Source organism: Diabrotica undecimpunctata, chromosome 6 (assembly GCF_040954645.1).
Source record: "Diabrotica undecimpunctata isolate CICGRU chromosome 6, icDiaUnde3, whole genome shotgun sequence".
Classification (NCBI taxonomy): Eukaryota; Metazoa; Arthropoda; class Insecta; order Coleoptera; family Chrysomelidae; genus Diabrotica; species Diabrotica undecimpunctata.
The window spans coordinates 154932059-154952868 of NC_092808.1; the positions used below are offsets into that span (position 1 = coordinate 154932059).

Consider the following 20810-nt stretch of genomic DNA (forward strand, 5'->3'; position numbering starts at 1 on the left):
GTTCGGTGCTAACGTAACGTATCTCCCTATACGTAAAGAACTAACGTATCGAAGAAGATGAACGTTAAATTGAGAGTTTTTGTTCTGCACGTAACGTAACAATGGTGTTGCCCTCACCAAATTAGTGATTAACTATTTTTGATATTCAAAATAAATAACAAATATTTTTTTGAACAAAAATTGCCTTTATTGATTATGAAGAAGACGAAGACATAGAAGATGCCCTTCTTCTCCACATCTTGCACGACTATACGGCCGCTTTAATTTTGATACCATTAAAAATATTTTTCGCTTTTGAATTAAATTCCATCTTTATGGATGGTCGTAAGGGTTTTTGCCTACGATTTCCTTCAACAAGAACAAATCATCTTCATTGCTGAAGTGAAATCGTTTTCTACTGCTTTCCATTATTTATAAAAATCAAAACAAATATACGTAACCACAAATGTAAAAATACACGTACCACGTGTGCTTATGAAATGTGGATGTTGAAATTTTGGTAATCGGCAAAGATTCCCTTGTGCATTCGGTTAGCTTCGGCTCGTTAGGGATGCGTATGAACGTAACGTACCAGCCCGTTACGTTAGGTAATACGTATCTAGATACGTTAGTTCAACCATTAATGCGAATGCTTATATGTCAAAAAGATACGTTACGTATACGTATTTGCTTGCACAAAAACTCTCTATTATTTACTATTAATTAAACTATGTTGTTTTTTAAACAAGCGGCTCAAACTGTTTTTAACAAGATTATTTTTTAACTCTTGTTTTATTTCTATTTATTTACATTAAATATTAATTTATTTTGTTGTATACTGTTGTTGTACACTTTTGCAATAATTATGTGACCTATTTGATTTAAAATGGATTCAGGATTTTTTTATATTTTGGCAACTATGTCAACTTCAATCTCTGACGTAGATAATGACATGCAACGGTTTGTAAATTAGATGGACTGTAGAAATGTTAAATTTACTGATGAAAAAAAGTTAAAAAAACTTTATATTTCTGAACAGAGGACTAAAATCAATTTCTAACAAGGTGCAACACGACCCCCTTTGTTATTTAAAATTTTCGAGGGGGTGCTTATAATTCAAAGGGGGTGCTGGAAGGGGATAATATTTTCATACTGTAAATTGTCAATTTAAGAATAAAAATCGACCTGTTTCAGGTTTTTTTCATATGTCATACGCCAAAAATGAATTTATTCCATACATATGGACCGCATGATATACAAATACCAGCTACAACGACGAAAATAAAAAATCATTTTTAAGCTTTCAAACTTTTTTATTTCAACTAATATAATGTAAAATCTAAAAACAACAAAATTGTTTATCCATCCGTAATTTATTTGGGCAACTTCTCTGACACTTCTGTACTTTCAGTAGCTGTATTTTCATCAACTTCCGGCGTCTCATTTGTTGTAGATTTTTCTGTATTGGCATCAGTATAGTCTTGTGTAGTGGGTAGATTTGCCGCAAGTTTGCTTTGGTCGTTTATCATCTCGGCTGCTTTAAGTAACGCATCAACGGCTCTCATCTCAGCTAAAAAAAAAAGAATTTCAATAAGAATGGCTATACATATAATAACTATTTATCTCATGATGAAGTCACATGAAGTGTGTTATTACTAGTGATTTTGCTTGACAGATAACACACTCCACATAGCTATATCACAGAATAATAAACAATCAATGCCTACTCTGCTTGTCAAGATAAGTTCGCGCAGACGGAATTAGCCATGTTTTAAACGGAATCAGTCCTGTTCAGTGACATTTTATCTGGTTTGCATAGAATAATTAACCGGGTTTAATTTATTTACGGCAACTATAGACAATATATAAATTGTTATAAACAATGAATTGAAAATAGAGAAAATAAGACTAAAATGGCTTGGTAATTGGTAAAAGAGATTAAGGGTAATTCCAAAAATCAAGGTAATTTCTGTTTGGAGGGTGACCCTCAGGTGCTTTCTAACGAAATAAATCAATTTATGGCAAATGCAGCGCCAGAAGCTGTAAAGAAAATAAAGGATGTAAAAATTTTTCAAATTAATATCGAACAAACTAATCATTGCATGTTTTTAACATCCGTTTCAGAGAAAGAAATAAGTCACAATAAATAACTTAAAAAACAAGCATAGCTCTGGTTATAATGAAATACCAACCAACTTAATTAAATATGTTTCATCAGAGATTTCTCTTCCTCTTTCTTTTATAGTTAATGCTTCTTTCAGGCAAGGTAAATTTCCTCAAAGTTTAAAACTGGCAATTGTGAAGCCACTACATAAAAAAGGTGATGTTCCTAAGATGAGAACTATAGACCAATAAACCTTCTTCCATGATTCTCAAAAATATTCGAAAAAGCAATATATTTCAGACTACGAAACTTTTTTACTACAAACAACTTATTTAGTAGTTCACAGCATGGTTTTCTCGCAGGGAGATCTGTTGAGACAGCTACCAATGATTTTATATCAAAAATTTTAGAAAAACTGGAGGCAAAGTTGAAAACACTAGGTGCTTTTTTGGACCTATAGATAGCCTACATCATGTTCTTTTATTACAAAAATTACATCTTTATGGAATACAGGGACAGGCATTAAAATGGAAAAAATCATTTCTCACAGATAGGTCGCAAAAGGTGTGCCTGGAGAAAAGGGGATGTAAGGTTTACTCTTTAATTTAAAATTAGGCATACCACAGGTGAGTGTCCTGGGGCCTTTTCTTTTTTTGGTCTACATAAACGACCTTCCAAATGCGGTGGTTAGTAGTTCCTCAAACCTTGTAAATTTCGGTGATGACTCAAATGTGCTTTTCTGGAAAAAAAACTTTAGAAACACTCCTCACAGTGGCCGAGCAAATTCTAAGCAAGGCTGAACAGTGGTTCAGTGGAAATCGGTTGTTGCTTAATACTGACAAGAAAGTTTAGTTTTTGTCTACTTTAGAACCAGCCAGTCACGACAACAATTTCCAGATACAATTAATTTTCTATCACAAAACACGGAACCTGCTAGATCAGTTAAATTTCTTGGTATTCATATTGACCAGAATCTGAATTGGAGGGAACAAATACAAAATACAACAAAAAAACTGAATAGAGCCTGCTACTCATTAAGAGTATTAAAGAACTATCTAGACCAGGGGATTTTGACATTGAGTCCTATACTGCAGTGGCGGCTGGTGTGGTAAAATTTTGGGTAGGCCAAGCCAGCAAATTACATATAGCTATGTGTAATTAGTGGCGGATCCAGAGGGAGGGGTCATGGCCCACCCCCCCTTAAAAATATTTGAAAACCCACTTATCCTATTGGTGGTAAGACTAAAAGTGACCTTGTATCAGAGAAAAGTAATCACCCTCAAGATCCATGACCTCCCCAAAAAAATTTCTGTAGCAATGTCCAAACAACAATGTCCAAACACTCACTATCAACATTACTATTACTGCAACCTGGTAAAGCGTCAGAAAAACTCATTTTTATGTATCAGTTATAAAATGATCTCACTATTCCAAGAGAAATTTAAAAAATCAACCTCGATCGGCCAAACAACTAGTGCAACTAGTAATAACAGATAACAATGAAAATTGAACTAATGCTAGGCGACAGTGTTGCCATATATAAGTTGCATACAATCAGACGCTATAGAAATCATGCAACTGTGATTTTTTTTCGAATTTTACGAATTTTTTTAAATTTATTTGGGCAACCGTGCACTTGTTTGCAATTGTGTTGTTTGTTTAACAATATGTTACAGTTATAGATTATGTTACATATTTTTTTTATCATAATTTAAAAGATAATTTATATTACAATTCGATAATTACGTTACAAGTGACAACGATGGTCGCCGTAGGCCCGATCGTCTGGTGCCTAAACAGCAAGCATAAACACGACAATATAAATCGTTGTCCGGCAACTTGGCAAGCTTCAAACGCTTTTTGTACGGGGATCTTATGTGAGCTGGATCGGCCAGTTCCGATCGGGCGTATTAATGATATTTAAAATGCCTCAATACGATTCGATGCTTTCTGTGGTAATATAACATAGTTGTTTTAACGGACGCTAATGTATTAAGTGATTTAGTACATTTAAAATTTATTTACATGCATTAACATAATTTTTGAATATAAGTTTTTCAATGTTAAAGCTCTTAAAATTATTGGATAGGCCCGGCCTATCCTGCCTACCCCCCAAAAGCCGCCAGTGCTATACTGTGGCGGGGTACCTGGCCTATCCTTCCCCTTGATCAGCATATTTAATTTGTAATGTTAATATATTTTAAATGTGTGATGTCAATATATACATTTTTTTAATCTATAATTAATAATGTTATTTGCTCAATTATGTTTAAAAATTTATGCAAATAAAAATTTACTCTACTCTACTCTATTTGTTATCCATGTCCATGCCATAATTGTTTATTAAAAAATTGTCCAAACCCTCCCGGCGCTCCCCTATTAATTAAACGTCTCGTTTAAGGAACAAAATATGATTGACTCGGCAGGTTGAAATGTCTGTTGGTATTTCAGATTTCTTTCCTAGGTGGTGCTAGGAGTTATCGTCCCGGACAAACTGCGTTTCCGTATGACTTGTCGTCCTAGCCTTTTATTAGATTAGATAATAATAATAACCTTCATGTCTGAAGCTGTGTTTTATTTTTGTCAATCCTAATTGTTTGTTGGAGTCATAACTTAGCAGTAAGGATCTTAGGTTGAAAGTGAAAGAAGGGTAAATAATAATTTTCAACAAAAAGAGTAAAAAGTGTGATACTTACATTCGCCACTATTTTGTACATATTCGGCACCGATATTTTTGGGAAAGTCAAAAGTTACCGTCTCTTCTACAACTTGCTCCTCTACAACCATACTCTCAATGTCCAAGACCGAATTCTCTGTTGCATCGTTACTGCCGGTCATATCCATTTTTTCAGCGGCGGAAATGTTTTCGCTTTCGGCGGATATCGTAGCAGAATTGTCCTCCGTAACGCTATCTTCCATTTTCACATCTTCGATCTTCGTTTCCTTTTCTTGTTCTGACAGAGCCGAAAAGTCGATACTGAATATGTTCGTGGACGTCGGCTTCGTCGGTACATTTTGCAGAGTTTCTTCGAACAACATCGATGGAAGGGATTCCATTTTTGGTATTTCGGGAGGTTCGTAGGTGATAAATTCGTCTTTAATGTTTTCCGGCATTTGTGAGGTGGTCTGATTGAAGTTCATGTCAGCTGTATCGTCTGCGTCCGATTCTGAATCTTTCTATTCAAAAATATAGATGTCGTTAGCGTATTTGTAAAAATAAAAAACACAACGTAGACATATAATTCCTTAGAATTACACGAATAGCACAGATAGACCAGGAACCTAACGATTTTCCTGTGACACTCTTTGATACAGGTATCTAACAACTGGTTTTGATAAATTTGGTGATAACAATATTATGTAATAATCAAAATATGCAACAGATTAAACGTCATTTTTTCTTTATGACTAATATATAAACGATGTAAGATTTGATTTTAAATACTAAATATGAAGACTAAATTATATGGAAAAGTGAACCAATTTTCGTTAAAATGAGGGTTTGTAAAGTTATTTTTGTTAATTTGTCTATATATATATATATATATATATATATATATATATATATATATATATATATATATATATATATATATATATATATATATATATACAGTATAGGTAAAAGTTTATGGTCGGTATGGACCTTACGCATGGAGTGAGAAACACCCGTTTAAAAAGAGAGAGGTATATTAGGTCCGCCCTTTATATCGCCGAAAATACATGAGTGGAAATAATAAAAAAGGGGAAAGTCAACGTTGCCAAACTTATTGGTTTTTTATTATTCGGTATATTTGAGGCATTATCAGTTACTGCAAGATGTACTTTTCGTTTTAGACCCCACTGATTAATAATTTTACTAATTTCAAAAGCGATGTTTTCTGAATTATGGTTTCCAGAAAAATGGCAGCAGCCTAATAAAACCGTTTTAAATTCTAAATTTTCGATTAAATATTGTCCTGTTAATGCGATGTAACTCTCAGTTACTCCAGATGTCCAGAGGTCAGTAGTAATACAGATATTTTCTACTTCTTTAACAACTTGTGATCTAATAATTTGCTCAGTTTTGATATAACATTCCTGAAGTAATGAACCTGACAAAGTTTTTCTTGTTGGCGGTTTATATCCAGGAATCCACCCTGCAAACTTTTTAAAAGCTCGTTCTTCAACTATGGAAAACGGATGAAACGAGTCTTTGCATACGTTTAGTAAATCCATATCTATTTGTTTCTTTTGTTCTAAACTAATATTTTTATTAATGGAAGTATCCATCACCTTCGAAAATGCAGATCAGTCGTAAATCGAAACTCATTCATTAATCAGAATACCTAGTTATTTATTTTCAACGTTAACCGATAGCCCGACTGTCCACTGTCCCGAAAGAGTTATTTTTAGTTTTGTAGTAGTCTCTCAGATCAACTAATCGTCCTCGTCGACGTAAAGTGTTCGTTGCTCCTCTGTTTACGTCTACACAACACAGTTTTTTTGAATCAACCATCAACTAGTTGGCTTACCAGTGAGAAACCATAGATTCGTAAATGACGAAATGAAGGTAAAAAAACAAAAGAAAGAGTTAAGAAGCTGGTTACTTCTATAAAAAAAGAAAAAGAAGATTGTACTATTGAAAATCAATCAGTACAAGAAAAAGAAACTGATAAAGATGACTTAAGTCTATGGTGTATTTTTAATGAATTGGACATGACTCATCTAAACATACACCTGTATCGAGAGATATAAAAGAAGTTGACATGTATTTGTCTGATGATATATTACCCACAAAAAAATTCGAACGGAGATTGGAACTGTCCATTACACTGGTGGAAACACCACCGCCATGTGTATCCTAACTTAACCACTATATTCATAAAATATTGTAGTATTGTAACAAAATCTGTTCCTTGTGAACACATGTTCAAAATCTGGTTTAATTTTAAATAAAAGAAGAACTTGGTTAACAAGAAAAGTGGAAAAATATGATTTTATATCTGTGTTAGATATCCTGTTAAATTTTACAAATTTATACAAAATATATTATATAATAATTTAATGACTATCGATATAAACAAAACCACCAGTTTATTAGGGCTGCAGTCAGAAGGTTGGAAGAGATGTTAGAGAAACCTATAACTTGAATATTTAGAATTTATGATTCAGCTAAACTATTTAATTTAAATCTAACCTCATTAAGTGAAACTGATCTAGGAGGGGCTTTCTTTAAAGTTTTACTTAAATTTGGTTGTGATACCGTATGTCTTCGAGACGCTGGATGCAAGAACCTTGATGCTTTTGTTTACTGGCTCTCTTGGAGTTCCGAATATATCTGACTACCTTCCACATAATGACAATCAACATAACAATGAATATAGTGACTAGTCCCTTGGTTAAATGAGGAATCCACTGATGATTAGCAATGGTTTTCCACGTGTGTTCGGATATATCTTGGTCAAACTGCTCTGTCTCAAGTACAATATTTGGCAACTCATCTTCCCGAATATCTATATTATATCTGGGAATGTTGATCTGCTTTATGATTGGCCTCTGCATAAGCTCTTCAATGGGACTGACAGGAGTCTTTCAATAACTTCCAATTGCTGTTTCCAATCCATTACTGGATGTGAGTAATGTTATGTTTCGGGTCTGAGCAACGCATTTTGGTGACAGCTTTATAAAACTCGTTTGATTGATTATATGTTCAGATCGAGAACCGTCGCACATCTTATATACTAAAACGCTAAGCCCTTTTCTTGTCCACCACTTTACTCAAAAACCATATTAGATAATTAAAATATTTTTTCGGAATATTATTAGTATTATGTATGAGATTGTCAAGATATACTTTTGGTACAAAAATTCACTTCCGGTTTTGAGATGACCGGAAGATAAAATTTACTTTAAGTTTTAGACCCCACAATGTATATATGGATCGAAAGGTCTCGTCGAGACGAATCTAAATATGTACTTCCGGTTGCGATCCGACACCGGAAGTGACCCGAAACGCGCATTAAACGTCAAGATAGAGCAAATCTGACACTGGATTCGTGATCAGCATGCAAAATTAACTGCTAAATGATATCCATGTCGACATTAGGTGAACTAAAAATTGCATTCCGGTTTTGAGGTCGACTTCCATAATCACTTTTTTTTTTACTTGCATTATTATTGATGAATGTTATGTATATTCTTGCTTATATTGTTTGTATTGATCTCTTAATTTTTCTCGCAAAATAAAAATTTCATTTAAAAAACTCAATGTCGAGTTGGTCCGCTAGTTATAGCTAAATTTATAGCGTATGGTGGAATGACTAGCCAGAGGTTCGGTGTGCTCATTTTCAACCAACTGGCTTCCTTTGTCGTGTACTCTATTATATTGCAGGTTATATCTTTGTTTAATTCTATACACCTTCCTTTATCTTCATATGTCACTTCAAAATAGTGTAAGTTATTGTAATCTACTGCAAGTAGATTCCTTGGGGCAAACAACGAGCGCACAACACCACCTCTCACCGACAACGGAAGAGCTGTGACTCTCAGTAGGTTGTATGTAGTGTTGTCAATTATTAGGAAATAGCCAATAATGACGATGTCTCCTTCATTTTGTACGACTGTATCTATTATTAGCTGCCTTCTTATATCTACTCCTTGTGGAAGGAACCTTGTAGCATTCGAAATAATTTACCCTATTTGTCCGGGTTTTATAATATCTATGAAGTGTCCATGATTGTAATGAAGATTTAATATTTTTTCGTATGTGTTCGCATATTCTTTTGCATATTCCACTGCACGGTTAAGTCGCTTAAGGTTAAGCATAAGTCGCTTCCACTTTAAGTCGTATGTACTCTTTCTCTAATGTGTCAGCTCTATATGAAACATCACTTACGCCCTTAGACATTTTCTTGGTTCTTCTTATCAGTGCTTCTCGGAACCTATTTAAATGTCCGTTTATTCTTTCTTCTGTAGAGTTAATCGAAGCTATTGTTTGTAACATCACACTTCAAAGGCGGCATCTGAGAGGGGACATTCTGATTGTTATTTATTGTGTGGCTTAGGTAGTCCATTTCCCAATCTTTACCTTTAGTATTTAACATTAAATCGCTAGATCTTACATTGTTTATTTAATGTTTATGAGTAAAAAATGAAGTGTAATCTTTTGCATATTTTATTTATTACATAATATTGTTATCACCAAATTTATCAAAAGCAGTTGTTAGATATCTGTATCAATGTCACGAAACAGGCTTTTTATTTGTTAATTGCTCTGGCAATTATATAAAAATCACTTACCCTTATTTGACCATAAGATCTCAACAGAGGAACATCCATGTGGAGGGGACAAGTGGCGTCGTCCATAGCCACTATGGGCGTGGGACATTCAATGTCAGCTGCCATTTTACCGCAAGCTCGAAACAAAACTTGATTGTTATCCTAAAAAGTTATTAGTTTGAATACATTTAGACTGTCACACATTGACAAAACCAAAACTTTGATTTGTATTATTGTGAGAAAGATACTTCTGATTGCGACCCTGTGCGTTAGAGAAGTCTAGAAAAACGAGATGACTTTCGAGAATCACGGACTTTTCGGATAATTGGACTAATCAGCCGTTTTCGAGACAGTTCATTCTCATTATATAAGCCAGCTGGAGCGGGCTATGAAATTAGTATTGGCGATTCTACGCGGATTCTTCTAAGCGATCATTATAAATATAATTATAAATTGTGGTATTTGTAATTAATTTGAGTTTAAATGTTAATTTAACCACGGCGTACTTAATCTCTGAACACACAGAACACCGTAACAATATTATCAAAGGTGTCAACGTTACAATAGATCAAATTCTCAAATCAAAGAAAATAAAAACAATATTTACACCTCACACAAACTTTCTTCTCTTGTCCGATCTATGAAAGACAACCTTCCAACTGATCAATTGTGCTGATTATATAACCTGTATCAGCTGTAAAAATATATTTTGAATATTCCAGAACTATAACCCACAAGGATTTTTGTACACCAAGAATTATAGGGAAGCACTCGAAATCGAAAAGCGTCCAGATTGTCTCAACATAGTGAGAGTGAGAGAGATACTGGTGCTCGGTTACCTTCAACTTGAAAACCTCCATTCAATACAATAAAACACTGTCCATTTTGCATCATTCAAAAGTCTTTGCTCTACCTACCACCAATACAACATGGCACCGTTGACATAATTACTTAAATTAAAGGGACAACGATATTCACAGTTCCCAACTTTGTCTATAAGTTGGTTGTCTATTTTCAACTGTGATTGACTGCTGGTCATCATTAATTTGATGACAACAAAAATGTTACAAACTACCATCTAGTATGTTCTATGGTGATAGTACAGGTGATAATGGTCAAGACATAGTTAATTTGTTTGGTAATTGTGTTTCATCATCTAATCAGAACCCAATTTTTAACTATCAGCAGAGTGTCGATGTGAATAATTATAATATTATGCTCCGGACATAATTGACAGTGTTATAAAGCTGCTTGGAAATTATCGCTTGGACAAGATTGTTTGCCAGCTTATGTATTCAAGCCTTGCATTTTTACTCTTGTAAAACCTATCTACTACTTATTTAATGCATCCCTCAGTACTGGTATCTTTCGTGATTTTTGGAAAACTATAGAGCGTTCCACGTTAAGAAAATAAGATTGCGCAGATAGGGTGATAGATAGAAGCGCGGCGATGCCACGATGAACACAAGCACCATTCAGGGTTGTATTATTTGTATTTTCGTTTCCACAGACATGAATTAAAATTAATGTTTTTTAACGTATTGACCAAAAGTGCCCATTCGAAACAAGATATGAAAAGTAGGGAAAATGATTTTAATTAAATAATTAGTATTTACAAAAGATAATTTTATTTTATATTACTTTAATTACAGTAACGATAGTTTATTTGTTTTTCTTTGAGAATATCATATGCCCTGAATCATGGAAATCAGTAGAAAATATTGCTTAGCTAAATCATGCATTTTGGCGGCTATTAAAGATAAGCAATTAAACGGACCACTTTGTGTAGCGCGGTTGTCTAGCTATCCGATGGAATGCATATATCTAATTACTAATTATTGCAACTTAAAATAATACAGTGTGCGTATGTCAGCGATTTTATGTCGTTCTCTGACTACATTATGATAATAAGGCTTTGTGGTTCTTTAGTAGTTATTCTGACTTTACAGTTAAATGTTAATTGAAAATGGAAATTCAAAACTTAAGCGAAGGGAATATCTTGGATATCCGTACAAAACAAATCGTTTTAAATGTATTTAATTATTATCTAAATTTAAGAAGTGGTGAAAGCGTTAGAACTTTAACCGATAAAGTAAGTGCTATGACGGGAGTAAGTTTTAGTACTATTTCTAAAATACGCAAAGAAACTGCGGAAGGAGGACTAAGGCCCATAAAAAAAAAAAACAAGAAAACGTACCAAAAGTATAGTGACCAGCAGAAAGTTCCCTTACGATGCAGTAGTTCATACGCGGCTACGTGCCATTGTGCATATTTTTTTCTTTAAAAATTTAACGCCGACATCGAACAAAGTTTTTGCACTGGTTAAAAAAGACAAAGATTTAGCAAACATGTCACGCACAACAATGTGGAGAATACTCCATGAAATGAACTTTGTTTTTTGCAAACGAGGAGTAAAGTCAAGCATGATTGAACGGCCCGATATTCTAAAATAAAGGCACCAGTATTTGCGTGATATAAAAAAATTTCGTTCTCATGGATACACCGTCGTTTGTTTGGACAAAACTTGGGTGAATGTTGGACATAAGTGTTTCCAAAAAATGGAAGGCCCTCTCAGTGACTTTATTTAACCAGGGATGCGTTTGTTAAGGGGTTGTCAACAGGCCTAAAACAGCCGACACACCGAGGCCCACGATTTTTTATAGTTCATGGTAGCGAATTGGGCTTTGTAGAAGGTACTGCTTTTTGGTTTTTAGCTAAAAAAACTCTGCGGACTATCATGATGAGATGGATGGTCCTATATTTGAACAATCGTTTAAGGAAAAGCTGCTTCATAATCTTCCAGAGAAAACTGTTGTGGTGATGGACAACGCCTTATACCATTCGAGGAGAGAAGAAGTGATTCCGACACAAGCCTTCAATAAAGATCAAATTAAGACATGGTTGCTGGAGAAAGATATCTTTTTTTGAAGAAGATTATTTAAAATCAGAGCTCATAAAAGTAATAAACACATACAAAGAAAAGTATATAAAATCGACGAGATGTGTAAAGAGAAAAATGTTGAAATTCTGAAACTACCTCCATACCATTGTGAGTTAAATACAATTGAAATGGTACGTCAAAAGATATATAGCTTTACACAACACAGAGTTTAAGACTGCCGCTATGGAATAATTAATAAGAAATGCATTTGGTGTAGTAACAGTGGAAAACTGGAAAAACTTGCTACTAAGGAAGAGCAAAAATTTTGGGTTATTGATGGGTTGATGGATGATATTGATCCTGTGGTAATAAATGCGACGGTTGACAGTGACAATAATGAAAGTGATAGCGATGATAGAGAAGATGAGGATGATGCCATAGCGATGATGATTTAACACAAAGTGCCAAACCCGAAAAGTCTGTATATAATAGTCCGGCAAAAGTGAAAAATATATAACGTATAGTATATAAATGAATGGACACTAAATAGAAAAAAGAATGGAATAACCACATAAGCAGATTGGGGAGACACGTGTGGTCAAAACAGCAAGAGATAAATCATTAATCGGTAGAAGAAGTATCGGCCGCCCGCGCAAAAGATGGAATGACAACCTTCCATAGAGGTATCAATCCGCCAATGAACAAGCAGGATTGCTTATAAAGAGGAAGAAGAATAAGAAGATAAAATATAACTTTGATACGCCGAAATTTATTGGAACACCCTGTATATTTCAAAATAATTTTAAAATGGAGCTTTTATCAACTTACAAACTAATAGTTTAAGTTTTTTTACTCTTTCGCTGTAATCTTCCGTTCCGTTAGTGGTGATTCACCCTGTATACAAGGAAAAAATTTTATGTATGTAATTGTTGTTATTACTTACATGAAAATAAAATTAAAGCTGCATTTGTTTTTTTTAGTTACATCTTATCTAAAGCGTTAATAAATATGTAATGTTAAACAAGAGTAAAATTTAACTATTTTTATTAGACCTATAATAATTACATACCTATATCTGTCAATTAAAGAAACAAATATTTATGATGCATTATTTTGTATTTGACTATACATATCCTTTTATTAGTGAAATTAATTAACTACAACTAAACAGTGGTGAATACGGCTCTGATTAGAAGGAATCATATATCGACAATCTAATAGCAACACGTGCCTGAGAGTTTTGGCAACAGTGATCTCCATAAGCGCTATGTTATTTTCTTAACTTGAAACAAAGAATAATAAATTATAAATCGTCTTCTAAAACAGTGATACATATTTTTTTATATACATACCTCAAGAATATGTTTTTGACAATGTTTGGCTAGAGGTAAAGATCGTTCACCACATTTAACTCCACCTTCAGTGAATATACATTTCGAATAGAAACTACTCTTCGAAGCACCGTCAGTTGCCAACTAGAACATGGATTTTATATTAATAAGTAAGAATGATTTATGGCAAAAACTAGTATGAAAACAATCATTTTCTTTAAACAAATAAAAAAAAAACGAGATGCGGCACTCTTCAGGGGGGTGACTGAGGTTGGAAAGCATAACTTGCTTATTGTCTATGCATGGAGCGATGGTGTTTAATTTATTTATTCTATATTGTTTCATTTTATTTTATCAAGAAACACACATGGGCCTGCGTTTACTATGCCACGTAGTGTGTGGTCTAGCGACCTGTCGTTACATTGCGTTTCAGTTTTTTTTTTATTTTTTCATATCTCTGCATGATCCACTGCATCGATCAATGCATTCTGTCTTTAGCCAACGATAAGAAAGCTATGCTTCCAATTGGCATAAAATATAAACTATTTTTAACCTAACAGTGACTTCCAAAGTGATTGCCTATCCCCTGGTGGGTGCTGCAGTGATTCAGAGGAAAGTGATGAACACAGGTGCATTTGAGGACGATGAATAGCTGTAAGAGGGAAGTAAAAACATAGAAGAAAAAACGGGCGTGGCAGTCCAGTGGGACTGCCGGTGGAAGTTACACTTCTATACACGCATTCGCCGTTACAAATTTATTTGGGAGTCAATCTGCACAATCATTACATATGTAATGCTATAGGTAAGACATGGCAGAAAGAGAAACAGAATTAATAACAACTTACTAACAATTAATAAACAACTTTTGACCTGTAATAGGAGTATAGTAAATGAAGGATTGAATCAATATTTTGATGAAAATGTATATTTTTATTTTCATATATGTATGAAAGGAGTTGAACGCAAAAATTTTTTTACACATACTCTGCAGTAAAATTCATTGTTTATTTTGTTATTAATATAATAATACAATACAAATTAAAATGCAATATTCATAAGTATTTAAAAATGACAATAACATACATAACTTTTCTACTTACGCATATATGTTTAATTTACCATGTAATAATATTAATAAAAAAGTCCTCCCTGACTGGGAATCGAATCCCGGTCTCCCGCGTGACAGACGGGGATACTGACTACTATACTACCGAGGACATGACACAAACGTATTTTAAAATTGACAGTTCTGGATCATACAGTGATTTATTGAGATTATTATTTTGAAATACAAAAGACTAATATAATTATGAACATTTAATAAATAATACAAAACATATCACATAAATAATAATATTAATAAATATTTTATTGTATACATAATATTATATGTATATATATCTTTATATAATATATATAATATTAAATTATATATACCAAAGGAACATTTTTATATTCGAGAGAGGAAAAGAGAGAAAATGTATCTTCTGTCTCTCTCTTACTCATTATCTTACATATGTAATCATTTCACAGATTCACTCCCATACAAATTTTCAACGTGGAGCGCGCGTATAGAAGTATAACTTCAAAAAATTCATTTAGACTTTTTACTCATAATGTTTTATTTTTGGTATAGTGTGGTTAGATTATCCAATTAATAAACAAACAAAAAACAATTATAAATAGTAAATTATTGGTATTTATGATTATTTCTGGTGAAAACATTGCAAAGGATTAATAAATTGGTAGCAGCACATTAAGTTCATCTTTCTCATTAAGACGATTTTTAATGTTTTAATTTTGTTTGTATGGTAAACCTACCAGTTATTGACACCTCTCCAGTTATTGACACTTCAAAGATTTCCCTAAATATTAATCCTAACCTAACCTAAATATTAAGTAACAACAAAATCCTAGAGTTAAATTTACTTCAACACCAAGCTTATTGTTGGATTTATTTGGACCTATGATATTTTAGGCACCTTAAATACCTACTATTTTTCATTTTTAAGTTTCTTTTCTATTTTAATACATAGTTTAGTTTTTATAAATAGTTAAAATATCATTAATAATTACTTTTTTGAGATTTTCTCATGTCAATAACAAGGTTGTCAAAAAATGGATTTTTTCAAAATTAGTATGTCAATTACTGGGTAAAAAAATTGTTTTTTATCCTCACTAGAATAAAACAGAAAAGATGTTTTTTTTTTATTATTTAAACGTTCCATTTTATTAACAACATTGCAAAATACTCTCTGAACAAATTTTGATTTCAGCAAGTATGATAAATGAGGAGTAGGAATATTTTAATAAGTAAGTTTTTCCCTCTAAATGTGTCAATAACTGGTAGGTTTAGCTTATTACCTTTAAATTTTTCTAATTTACACAAGTTTAGAAATTTGCTGACCTGACAGCATAGCTAGAAATTTCCGAAGACAAATCAAAAAATTACTAACAATGTTTTTTATTTGAAAAAAAAAACTTCTTTGAAAGTTTGGAATATTTACCTTTACTCTAAGATCTCTTAACCTTTTGCTTAATATGGCATCAGTACCATGGCACTTTTGATAGTTATATAACGCCTTTAGTTTTTTATATAATCTCTGTTCCTTTGGATTATCACGCACTTGATTATAAATATTACCTAAAAAGAATAAATGCATATTTTAATTCTATATATACACAGCAAATAAGAATACTCGGTACTAGTGTAATAAGCCGGAACCATGTCTACGGAGATGAAATTTATATCAATGAATTCTACTTCACTTACTATTGATTGTGCAATGATTTTTATTCGGTGCAAAACGTTCTTTTTTTATGTAATTTCCATTTAAAATATGCCCGATTTTTAAAAGCCACCGCCATTATTTACCATGAAACAACAAAAATGACAGGAATGACAACTGTTTCTTATGGTCAAGAAGGGTAATTTTAACCAGTGTTGCCATAGTTATTCAAAATTATGTTTTCTAATGAAAAATAAAAATTTACCTAAAACGTAGTTTTTAAATTATTACCTACTTTTAACTGAAAATTATAGCTTTTTTTACAAGGGTCAGGTTAGATTTGGTTACGTTACTTTACATTTATTATCACGTTTTCTTATGAAAAATAAAAAATTTTATTTTTAATTATACAAAATTTTATTCTTATTACTGCTTTTTTACCAGCGTTAGGTTAGATTTGGTTACATTGGTTTAGTTTTAATTTCATGTTTTCTTATGAAATATAAAAATGTTGATTTTTAATTATATTACAACATTCTATTTATTTATATTACTGCTTTTTTTACCAGTGTTAGGTTAGATTTGGTTACGTTGGTTTAGTTTTAATTTCATGTTTTCTTATGAAATATAAAAATATTTATTTTTAATTATATTATAACATTTTATTCTTATTACTGCTTTTTTTACCAGTGTTAGGTAGATTTGGTTTATTGGTTTACATTTTTAATAGTGGTTATTAAGATTGCGTCTACCTTTAATTAAGGTAATTTTCATGAAATTTTTAGATCTTTTAAAGGTTAAAACTGGCAACAATGTCAAAAGTACATAAAATTTAACTTCTTGCACATGGCCACCATATTGTTTTGATATATTAAAAATTTTGGTTATTTTAAACAATTTTACCTATTTTTTCATAATTTAACAGTAAAAAACAGTGATATTTATATGTCTTAGTTACGTTTTTTTTATTAAGACATGTATATATACTTTTCTTTGCTTTTTATGTAATTTTTTTTTATTCATAGTACTTTTTTTGTTATTTTTTCTGTATTTTAGATTATTTGGGCACTTTTACTAGTTTAAAGCAAAGAAAACATTAAAATTTGAGGTTTTTTTCACTTTTTCGGCTAAGTCCTCAAAAAATTTGACATTTTTGAGGCGTTCCGGCTTACTAAATAATTACCGAATACTCAATAGTGTTTATTCATGTTAAAAATATAAAATCTTACACATGTCAAATATGTACAAAACCTCAATTAAAATTAAAATTGTGTGAATTGTATATAAGGAATTTAAAGGAAATCTAAGACTAAATGTCACTTACAACATGTTTCTTTCTCTCGTTTCAATGAATGCAAATACTTTCTTCTTTTATTTGTTAATAAATATTGTAGATATCTATATTGCTCAATATACAATGACTGCAACTTAATTAGTTTATCTCTGGCTAGCAAAGTAATTTCTTCAGCTGTATACACATTGGCATGCCTAAAAAAAAGAAAATGTCACCAAGTAAGAAAACACACTGTTTTTGTTATTTTTCTTATTATATATATATATATATATATATATATATATATATATATATATATATACAGTACACTCCCTCTATAACGAACACGGTTATTACGAGGTTTCGCTTATAACGAACACGGTTATTACGAGGTTTCGCTTATAACGAGATACATTAGATGTCCCGTGAAATTTCTATTGAACTATAACTGTCTATAGCGAGGCAAATTTGGTTATAACGAGAGAAAATAAGATCCAAAAACGTGTTTTTTACGTTTTTAGTCCGGTCGTGGCCATAAATAAATACCTTTTCAAACAGCCTCTCAATAAAATTAACTGCAGCATGCAATAAACTTCTTTACAATGAATAAATACAACCGTTTCACAGCTTTAGAAAATATATGATAGAATGATACTGGACCATTTAAAACAGTTAAAAATAACAGAATTCTTAAAATTGCAGAAGCAATAGTTTATGCTATCCTTGAAAATACGATTTATACATTATATAGTTGGAAAAAAATATAAGTACCGCTTTTTTGTTTTAACGTATATCATTGATAATAAAAGTAAACAACTCTTTTATGTTTTAATATATTTCATTGACAATAAAAGTAAATAACTTTTTTTCAAAAACGCCATTCAAACAATATTTATTAGCATCTTATATTGCTCCGAATGGCTTCACTATAGGAAGTTAATGGTTTAGAAAACTACAGATTCATATGTATGCACAGTATTATGATTGTCTGATATAACGAGATCGGCTTATAACGAGGTAATTAGTCTGTCATTTCAGTTCTCGTTATAGAGGGAGTCTACTGTATATATATATATATATATATATATATATATATATATATATATATATATATATATATATATATATATAAATATTATTTTTAAAAAGTACTTCTGGTTGAACACCTGAAACCAAGGTACAGTTTGGACTAGGGTTTGGTAGAAATTGTTTTTATAGAATTCATATCTTTTGTATTATCTTTGTGATCAACAAATACTGTCTTTATTGCATCATATCACTGACATAGCAAACAATATGGAGCAACAAAAATTAAGAAAATATTTTTTTCTTTACTTACTTTAAGAGATCTTCATTTTCAGAATCAATGCTTTCGTCATCAGAACTATCAGCCTGGATATCTGGCCATATAGAAGATAATGTGGAGGGTTCTATATCACTTTCTGATTCACTGCAAACATCCAATATGCGGCTACACTTTTCACTCTGGACCATACTGGCATCAATATCAACTAAAAAATAAAGCAACTACTTGCAACAAAAAAAGCTAGATTTATTATACATTTGTCTGAGCATAAAAACATTTTGATAATTTCTCCATTGATTTTTCAATTTATCAAACTTACCAAACGGATCCAAACATTTAGCAGACTTCAATTCAGAATCAGGAGTAACTCTGTCGTCATCAGAATGGTGGGTACTGGATGAACTGTTTCTATTTCTTGGTTTGTAAACATAATGTGACAAAGAACTTAACAATACTTCTGCAGTACATGGCAGAGGATGCTTCGAGTTTTGTCTATTCCTAGTCAGAGTAACTTTCAAAGCATGTTCACTACAGTAACTACAAGAATATTTAAATATGAAATCAAACATACATATAATTCCTCAGTTATTCTTACCCAAAATCCTTTTTATCGCTTCTTGGAGCAGGTAAATTGCATTTTTTACCATTAGTATTATATGTAAATGAACATTGTTTAAATGGAGCACTCTTATCATTAAGAATATGTTTCATGCAATATTGATAATTATCCAAACACAACTGGCTACACTCATAAGGTTGATATGTACATTGTCTTTTATTCTTCAATTCACGTTCTAACTCTCTTCTTAATTCGATTTCTTGTATGTTGTTTTCACTACTAGAGTTTAATTCCAGCTGTGACATTTTTTTGCATTAAGTTTATATTATTATTTTAAACATGGAAACCAACTACAACCAAAAAACACACCAAAGAGGCATTAATACACGATACACGACACGATTAAAACCGAACGGAACCGAACCAAACGCACAGCACACTCACACCTAGCAGTGCCAGTCCTGTGTTGAAGAGTCAAACAACGATTGAAGCATCACGTAGTGCCAGGGTGCATAATTATATATATACATGGCGGTAAATTCAAAAGACATGTAAAATTACCTAGGATTGTAAACTCATTTTAAAGGAAGGGAAAATTAATATAATCCTAAAATAACAAAAAATCCCTATTCTATCCGATAATATGTATATATTTTTCGTATACTATTTGGGTTTTCTTGTTATGTTGAGGTTAAATTTTTATTTTCCATTACAGGTTATATATTTTCCAGTACATTAAAATGCAAAAGGGGTTAAAAAAAATTAAAGAATAAAATATAGAATAAAATCTTTATTTTTAAAAATGTTACAAAGTGCAGTATAATTTCTAGTGTTCTGTTGTGACACAGAGTATATATTATACGAACTTGTTAGCGTGATACAGAGTATTATTAATTAATGTTACTGAATGTTTTATTTTTTAAGTTTTTAAAAGAAGTTTAATTAATTTATTATAATTTAAATTAACTTTAATTTTTTAAGTTCTTAAGTTTTTGAATTTAATTAAACATCTTTACCGATATATTTTTACTTTGTTATTCACATTTTATGGATTAAATTGTCAATACTCAAATTTGAAAAAATATAATTATTTTAATGACTGCAGATCTGATGGTTGAAACGAAAAGTGATATTTTATTGAAAGTTGTGGATTAGTTCCATGTAGAAGTAGCATAGTATCAAAGAATATAGACTATATTCTTTGATAGTATCATGGATGTGAGAGGGAGAGAATAAAAGCAAATCTTGCAATCTGACAACTAGTGTTTTCAAAGTTTTGACAGTATTGCCAAGTTTATTTGCTAATCTACCAAAGGCCAATTATAAATTTTTTTTCTAATAACTAACTGCTAATAATATCAAAAGAAACAAATACTCATTGGTTCGTG

The 20810-nt window shown here is 31.7% G+C and overlaps 1 protein-coding gene across 1 annotated transcript; it reads right to left on the minus strand.

Moving 5' to 3' along the window:
- Window positions 1-1271: 1271 nt before the first annotated feature.
- dgt1 (KAT8 regulatory NSL complex subunit dim gamma-tubulin 1) lies at window positions 1272-19824 on the minus strand. Its single transcript, XM_072535870.1, has 9 exons — window positions 19459-19824; window positions 19183-19400; window positions 18897-19068; window positions 17609-17772; window positions 16063-16199; window positions 13577-13699; window positions 9365-9505; window positions 4780-5260; window positions 1272-1549 (listed from the first exon to the last, which is right to left on the minus strand). The coding sequence occupies exons 1-9, from the start codon at window positions 19725-19727 to the stop codon at window positions 1353-1355; spliced, it is 1902 nt and encodes a 633-aa protein (XP_072391971.1). The 5' UTR covers window positions 19728-19824; the 3' UTR covers window positions 1272-1352.
- Between the last annotated feature and the right edge of the window lie 986 nt (window positions 19825-20810).

Coding starts and splice junctions, on each gene's coding strand:
- dgt1 (XM_072535870.1), bottom strand. CDS start 19,727: ATGTCACAGCTGGAATTAAACTCTAGTAGTGAAAACAACATACAAGAA. Junction 19,401..19,458: donor AGCGATAAAAAGGATTTTGG/GTAAGAATAACT, acceptor ATATTCTTGTAG/TTACTGTAGTGAACATGCTT. Junction 17,773..18,896: donor GAAAATGAAGATCTCTTAAA/GTAAGTAAAGAA, acceptor TCTTTTTTTTAG/GCATGCCAATGTGTATACAG.